We start from the raw sequence: 8637 nt of genomic DNA on the forward strand, positions 1-8637 counted from the left end.
CTTAATTTTCTAATTTTTAACGATACAATAGCGACGATTATTATTTAAAAAAATTTTTGTTAGGCTTAACATCGATGAAAATTCAACGCGAAGTAGATTAATAGCGATATACTAATATACTAATTACATGGGATATAATAATATACTACACTAACAATGGATTTTTTCATACTTTTCGGTTATCCGACTTTTCAATTATCCGACCAACCCCAGTCCCCAATTGAGTCGGATAATCGAGGCTCTACTGTATTTTATCGTCTATATCAAAATTTTTTCTTCTGCTTTCTTGTGCACAATACGCCAGTTGTAATTTAAACTTCGTTGTGTAACTCATTCTCATAAGCAATAACCATCACTTCATCCCTATTTGAAATTTGCATATTGCCATATTTCTATATACCCGTGCCTACTCTCGTCGCACGAGAGTAGCACATCGTGATTCAAGTAACATAAATTTTAAAAAATTAATAACTCGCAACGACTTTTAAAAAAATCATCCTGTGTATATAGCATAATTGTTATAAATTAAAATAATTTCTTTAGCTACCTTTGCTAAATTATATTTAAATTGTTTTCAATATTGTTTTATGCCTTTCTCCTTGTTTTCTTTAATGAGAACTGATAGGACAAGGAAGAAGAAAAATTGTACAAGCCTTCTATTCTAGCTTTTCAATAAACCGGGTATCGCTGTCGTTGGCGATAGTGTACTAAATGAACCCAAAAGGCAATAACTAGTATCCTACAGTTTATCCTGTAGGAGACTGTCTAGTGGCTTGAAAGATCGTGCAGTCATCCATACGGTGCAGTGATAATTGTAGCTGCTTTTAGCACTGAAAACAGAACATCCTAGAATGGACGTCGATAACTAGTTATTTCAAAAAAATTAAACTAATCAGAAATTTATAATATTTTCTGCATTTATTTCTTAACTTATAAATGAATTAAAGACCTAAAAATGAAATTACCTTAATCTTAATTTCAGTAAGATCTATACGTTTCCCTAATTCTTCTCTTTCGTGTTTATCGATATAAGGATGAGTATTAAATCTTTCTTCTAATGCCCTTAACTGCGTGTTCGTAAAAGTGGTCCTCTCTCTCCTCGAATCAATAGAAGAACCTAAAAATAATGTATAAATATTAATTTACTAGCAGGTGGGCCCGGCGTTGCTCGGGCAAAAGTAACGATAACCAAGATAAAGATTATTACGTTACAGTCAACCTTACCCGTTTTCACAGAATGCAAGAATTGGGTCTCCTTTTTCCAGACTAATTAGAGAATTTTTACGTCCAGTCAACCTATTAAATTACATTAAAACCTAATTCTGTATATGAAAATACTTAAATTATATTTATTTAAAATCATAATCTATTATGTATATGGTCTAAATAAACTAAAAGAAGTTGCGTGATTACGGTTTAGATTAGAAGTTGATGGCATACAAGTTGGATCTCCAGTAGATTGTAACTGCATTGCAGTTGGATGTCCAGTACCAGATATCTGCAACCTAGTTAAATCTTGAAACGGAACTAAATTTTCTCTGTGAAGAAAAGATGGAACTGGTTGTTGTGGATAAGTTACATAATTACTTACATGATGATTCATATGTTCATGTAAATGTCTCTCTCTGAGATAATTTGAATATTTAGGTATATTCATAGGAAGATGCATATAAGATGAAGCTGAATTAATGAATGAAGGGGGAGGAATTACCGTAGAATTTCCCATACCACATGAAAATTGATGATTATAAGTTAAATATTTCTGAGTTAACTTTAGTCTCTTTTGTTTCATTCGACGATTTTGAAACCAAATCTGAAAAATTTATGAAGTAAAATAAATATTAAATATAAATTTTATTTATTACAAAATTAAGTTATTAATTAAAACATCTTAATAATGTTTAGTGTACGTTATAATAATAAATGTTTGTTTTATTTTGTATTATCGTTTGTACATAAAGCCAAATATAAAATTTAGTAGTATATATCAGTTGCTCCATTAAGTTAAAAAAACAATAGCATATTTAAAAACTTTCAGATATTTTTTTCTGTAGTGATCGCAATAAAACCGAATAAATCGCTAAAAGAATTTAAATTCAAAAGAAAAAAAATCCAACAGAATTGCATAACTTTTCTGGTAACATTAAAATTGCGTGTGGCGCTATTTATTATACAGTATATTTTTAAATAATATTATTATTATTATTATAATAAAGGAGGNATTTTTATTAATCATGAATTGCAAAAGGGCAACAGAAAAATAAAAAATGACTAGAATCACAACGGAACTGAAAAAAGAGATTGTTGAGAAATATGAAGGTGGCACGCGTGTTCGAGATTTAACTGTTGCATTCCGTATTCCGAGAACGACGATATCGACAATCGTGAAAAATAAAGACATTATTAAATTTGCTAACGTTGCGAAAGGGGTTAAATCAATTTCTAAACAGAGAGCGAAGACATTAGATCGTGTAGAGAAATTGCTTTTGCTTTGGATAACTGAAAAACAGTGTGCCGGCGACAGCGTATTGGAAGAAATCATTTGCGAGAAAGTTAAAAGGATACATGCTGAGCTAATGAAAATTCAAGCAGAAACTAGCGAGGAAAGCGAGGTGTTTAAAGCCAGCCATTTTTTTACATGAGAACGGATTAATCATTTTTACATTAGTTCTTATGGAAAAGGTTGGTTTGGTATACGTCCTATTCGGTATAAGTCCAAACACCAGGAACGGATTAAGGTCGTATACCGAGGCTCCACTGTACTTTTTTATATTATTTACTACCACTATAATTTAATTCTTAATTATGAACTTCAATTTTAGTAATCTTGGTAAAAGAAAACTTTTTTTTAATTTGAATCTGTCCACGCATATTTAATTTATAATTTTTTTTTATCCATTACTATAATAATTTTTAAAAAATCAACTTTTAATGCTGTATTTAATTAATAAAAAACCATAGAAACTATTTTCATAAAATCTTTTTATGAAATATTTAATTTTAAAGTATTCATATTTAACAAAGTATTCGTGAATATGAATTTGAAATAAGCACAAAAATTGAGTATGATGGTATTTTGGATCGGAATTCTCGCTGATCCCTCTTAAGTCTATAAACAATAATTCTGTTTTGCAACTATGCATTTGGTTAGAATTTTTAAGAATGCATTTCTAAAAAATATATAGGCTAATAAAACGTTTGTAGATCTGCAGCACAAAATTTTTACTAAGCAAACGTTTGTGTTAAATTTAAACATTAAGAATCTGAGTAGATGGGAAACTATTCAAGTGCAAAGTACAGTACAGGATTAGTCAAAATTATGTGAACAATATTAATTTTTAATTAAACATGATTAATGAAATATCTTAATTTTGAATCCTCGAAGACCTCAGGACAGAATAAAAGGTGTTCTGGCACTAAATTGTACTGTTCAACGTTGGTTTGAGTGCATTAATCGTGCTGGTTGTCAGGTTGAGAATCTGTATAACGTAAACTTTGAGTAAATGCTCTCTCTCAAATAGTGTTCACATAATTTTGACTCGCCCTGTAAACGGTTTCAACTTATTTCTACTTAAGTAGTAGTTAAATAATTAAGAAATTCTTGATGCAAGGGTAGGAATTTTACTTAAACAAAAACTTAACCATTCTCTAGCTGAGAATAATGGAGACTGATTTCTTAGTAATATTATATGTAATAAAGAGAAATTTTTCCAATTCAACAAGAGTAACTGAAAGGTTGTAAATTTTGGAAAATTTCCGTAGTCTTTAAAAATCAAATGACAGACAATCTATTAAGTTTACTATATTTACATTCCTACAGCTATAACGAGAAACGTTTAAAATGTATAACCTTGTCACGTCCTTTGAGATATACTAGTGATGGGACAAAAGAGACATTTTAGATTTTACTGTTTTTTAGGACTTTGAACGTGTTAAGCGACAATCAGTTTTTCATTCCGACTTTATTCGACTCCAAATAACAGGAAGAAACTTCCAAGTTTAACGATTTGTTTTTAAGTTCGCGTTTCTAAAAAATGAATAACCAAACCTTTTTAGATATCAAACTTTTACTAAGCGAACGTTTTCATTACATTTAAGCATTAAGAATCCAGCCAAATATCTAGAAAGGTTATGTTATCAGTTCTTTAAATACATCCCGGTTGGCAATTTTCTGTCGACTACGTTACTTACGATTTCATTCATTTTTGTAAACCATTTGGTGTTAAAAGCTACAGGTATTTTCGCGTTTAATTGAAAAGTCTGATAAGAAATAAAATTTGTGCGATTCATAAAAGAAATTTAAAACAAAGTCGCTCGCTGTCTGACTTAACAACGCTCTTTGCCTGAGACCGATCGAACTTCGTGACACGGTGCTACTCAAACTGTGGTCTGCGGACCAGAGATGATCCGTCTTATCTATGTGAAATTAAATGAAAAAAAAAACAAAAAACTGGGTGAATGAACACTGCTCTAACTGGTGTTGCATCTATTGTTTTAAAGTCTTTATGTAGTAGCCAATCGATCCCACATCTTACATATAAATTATAGTTACATAACTTTACATTTTTAAACTTAAAGGATTAGTTAGGCTATATAAAACATATATGTTTATAAATTTAGATAATAAATTTATAAACATTTAATCTGAATTTTAAAGTAATTTGATTCTGTTCTCTTTTTAACAAGTTAATCTCGAAAAATAAATCGTCGTTGTCAAATCTTAACTCGTCAATTTCGTTATAGAATGTTACGATGTTACGGAAGCGTAACTCGAGCAAAGTTCGGGTTGCCCCCCAAGAAGTAGTCACGTGTTAGCAATAAAGGCTGAACTCGTTTCTACATTCTGGCGGGAAGCGCGCTGTCGGACGCAACAACGAGTAGTTTCAACGTGGGCTCGGATAGTTCCGTTCTAGTGTCAATTATGTGGTTTTATGAATGAAAAATTACAAGTTGTGAAAGTGCAAGTCAATATATGGATATTATATATATATACCCGTGTAATTGGTAAGTGTCATCTCGAGTTTTTTTCGTAACTACTAAAATGCTATTGGAAGGCTTTTTTAATATTTTCTCTCTAAAAACGCATATTTTAAAATGCTATTGGACGGCTTTTTTAATATTTTGTCTCTAAAAACGCATATTTTAAAATTATAGATCCCCCATCATGCTACTGTCGATATTACGGACGTCGCCATCTTTTTTTTCTCTGTCCGTTGTTCGCAATGTCTGCGAACGATCGCTATTAACGAACGCACTGTAGTTTATCACGTGACACAAGGTATAGTTGTCCGGAAATACGTCAGAGCTGTAGTCACGTGACCACCTCGCTCCGTCGTCACCACTCACGTGACTGGATGAATGACGTTTAACCGAGGTCACGTGACACGAATTGTAAGCGTCCGCCGTCCAACGTGCTACTCCGCGATGTGAACAAGGTTAAGCAATGGCGGCCTCCACCGTGCACAGTCGGTAAGTAATCCGATCAGTTTTCGCTTATAGCTCTTAATATACGCGTCTCCCCCAAATAATTCTATGTATTTAGGACACGTCTACTAGAGAGCAAAATTAGAAAAAAAGGACCCATGAAGTAAGGATAAACTTTTACCCTTTTTCTAAGTTTAACTATAGACTTGTCAATATAGATAATACGAGAAGAATAAATTTGTGAATTAAAAAAAAATTTCCAACTTAACAATTTAGACTTTGTTTCATTTATAATGCAAATAAACTGAAATAATTGAATGATCAAAAACATTAGATCTGGATTAGTCATGTTTTATCTATAGTCATGAGATAATTAACTCGTGTAATCATCTTCGATTATCACAATGTAATTATATTTTTTAATTTATAAAAACTTATTTGGTAATTTTTCATATGATCCTATCTATAGATTTCGTTTTAATTTTGCCTAATAACTTATTAAACGTTCAATGAAAAATAAGTAAAGCAATGATGACAGTTTCATTTCATTCGTGATATAAAACCATATGCAAATTTTTAAATTTCGTAAGCGAATTCAAGTTAAATTTTAAAAGAAATTTCTTAACAGATCTATATCATATATCCGTTAAGATATTTTCCTAATTATTACTAATTATTTCAGAACAAAAATTATAAAGAAAAACTTAAATTTTTTTTTTAATATATGAAAGTCATACCTCTGATCATGTCCCAAATTATTTTTATCCAAAAATGCTTAGAAAGATTTAAGATATATTCACCTTAATACTAAATTTAAAAAATTCACCCATTTTGCCCTTATCCTCAAATTTTAAAAATACTCATATAATAAATTTTATTATGGGTTATACTTACTTTTTACAGAAGGATTTGAAGCATCTAGTTCTTGGTTTACTGTAAAATTTTCTTTAAGTTCTGAAGTTTCTTCTGTCGATTTCTTCGTTTCTTCGTCTATAGATGTTAGAATGTTATCTTCTAAATTCGTCTTTAAAGGTTTCATTTTTTATAATTTTATGCTATCTAGCTAAAATAAAAATGTATGACTACAACTCCAATTTAGAGAGAAAGATAACTCCGTATATGATAATTTTAATTAAAGTTTATGATAATGTGCATGCATTTCATTTCATTGACGATAGCGGAGTATTGCAGCTCTTATGTACAGTACATGATGTAAACTTCTAAAAGGTAAATAAGTACAGACCCGCCAACCCACCAGCCAATGGGAAGTCAAATCCAAATCAGCAACCCAATTGGACCACTAGTTCTAACGAATAGGGGGGCCAATAATTCTGTAAATTGATAGCATACGAAAACACTTCAGTTTTGTTTATTAATGAAATATAATTATTTAATTTACGGAGATACATTCTCTTGTCTTGATGGTGTTTCATTTCAATGGATTATTACAGATCGTTTTGGTAAACCATCCGAAAATATTTAAGATTAATAATAAAAAGTACTGAAATATAATTATTTAATTTTAGGAGATACATTCTCTTGTCTTGATGGTGTTTCATTTCAATGGATTATTACAGATCGTTTTGGTAAACCATCCGAAAATAATGTTTTGCGGTAAGGCTTCAGAAAATGCATATTTGCATGATATTCTGAACTGTATTGATACGTGATATTCAAAATATTCAGAATATTTTGAATGTATACTAATTCAAACATTTTGAAAATATCTGTAAATTGTTTACTTAAATAAAATTTAATTTATTTTTAAATTCAGATTTTTAAAGTTTGCTGATTCTGCATTTAAAACTCCTCCTGCTATTGATTTTTGGGAACAACAGGGATTGCATGGATCAAAAGTGTTATTAGAAGGAGTCAAAACAGGTACAGCAAAAGCAAGTGTACGACTACGTGATTCAGATTATAAGGTATTTTATTTGATAAAATACATTATAATAAAGTTATAAAATTTAATATTTTGTTTTATTTAAAACAAAATACAAAATAACATGCAAATATAGAAAATCTTAGAACAAAAAAGTTTTTTTATTTTTATAATAAATTTTTTCTAACTTGATCTGTTATATATATGAGCATTTATCCTATATGAAAATTAAATTCACTCTCCTAATCATTTAAAATATTCTTTGTGCATATAACTTTATAAAAATAATTGCTTCAATTATTTATTATTATTATTATTTATGTAAATTTTGTTTTAATTTTTAGGATCTTCAATCATCAGAGATAACATTAATTGTTGTTGCAAATTTAGTTCTTAATCCACCTTCTGATGTGTACATATTACCTGAAATGACAATTCAATATCAGGTAGAATTAATAAAGCAAAGAAAAGCTCATAGTAAGTAAACTGATTTTAGCAATAATGAAAAAAGAACTAGTAAATAGTTTTAATGATTGGAGATCTTTAAATTTATAAATATGAACTAAATATAAAAAAAATACATAAATCTAAAAGCAGTAGTATCACCAAATAAAATTATCTTAATGTTTATTTTACATTGGATTAAAACAGTGGTTATCAAAGTATGATTATAAATTAATCAATTAAATATAATAAAAATATAATATTGTTATGCTTATTATAAAATTAAAAACTACACAGAATTCTCATATGGCTGACTTACATTGTCATACTTTTTTCTTTTTATTTCTAAAAATCAATTACAAAATTACAAATTGCTTATAGTGTCTTGGATTGAAAATATTTATATTTGAAGAATTTTGAATTGAAAGATGTGCTGTAAAAATGATCAATAAAAATGCATTTTTATTTCATATTAGCTGCAAGGACCCGCTTTGCTGGGTTTTTATTCGTTCGTACATTTGTATGTAATATAGTTTTTTTTTATATATAAAAGACTGCTTTTCTAACTAATCTAGAATCTAGCTGCAAGGACCTGCTTCGCTGGGTTTTTATTTGTGGGCAAAAATTAACGATAGTGACGATTAAGATAATTACATTATAGCCAATCTTACCCGTTTTCACAAAATGCAAGAATTAGGTCTCCTGTTTCCAGAGAATTTTTACATGAGCATAAAAATATGTTTGATTTCCCGCAAAAGCGCAAAAAACCGCCTGTAAATCTTGCATGCCGCTTTATATTAACACTTCCTGGTCCCGATTCTATTTCTGAACGTCTCCTGTTCAAGTCCAGTCAAACGAACTATTTTCAACGTTTCTGGAACGTTTAC

The 8637-nt window shown here is 29.7% G+C and overlaps 2 protein-coding genes across 3 annotated transcripts; one reads left to right on the plus strand and one right to left on the minus strand.

The window, feature by feature from the left end:
* Positions 1-567: 567 nt before the first annotated feature.
* On the minus strand, positions 568-6731 carry LOC111624740 (homeobox protein ceh-9-like). 2 transcript variants are annotated; one of them, XM_023367675.1, is made up of 3 exons: positions 6319-6731; positions 966-1117; positions 568-865 (listed from the first exon to the last, which is right to left on the minus strand). In XM_023367675.1, the coding sequence occupies exons 1-3, from the start codon at positions 6461-6463 to the stop codon at positions 740-742; spliced, it is 423 nt and encodes a 140-aa protein (XP_023223443.1). In that variant the 5' UTR covers positions 6464-6731; the 3' UTR covers positions 568-739. The 2 variants fall into 2 exon arrangements, with proteins under 2 accessions (XP_023223443.1, XP_023223444.1); XM_023367676.1 differs by having other exon boundaries at positions 569-846.
* Positions 6732-6799: 68 nt separating this feature from the next.
* LOC111624766 (nuclear pore membrane glycoprotein 210-like) lies at positions 6800-7791 on the plus strand. Its single transcript, XM_023367704.1, has 4 exons — positions 6800-6884; positions 6951-7038; positions 7199-7349; positions 7651-7791. Exons 1-4 carry the CDS (start codon positions 6800-6802, stop codon positions 7789-7791), a joined length of 465 nt encoding a protein of 154 aa, XP_023223472.1.
* The last annotated feature ends 846 nt before the right edge of the window (positions 7792-8637 follow it).

Source organism: Centruroides sculpturatus, unplaced genomic scaffold (genome assembly GCF_000671375.1).
Source record: "Centruroides sculpturatus isolate CEXI.00-Female unplaced genomic scaffold, Cexi_2.0 scaffold197, whole genome shotgun sequence".
Lineage (NCBI taxonomy): Eukaryota > Metazoa > Arthropoda > Arachnida > Scorpiones > Buthidae > Centruroides > Centruroides sculpturatus.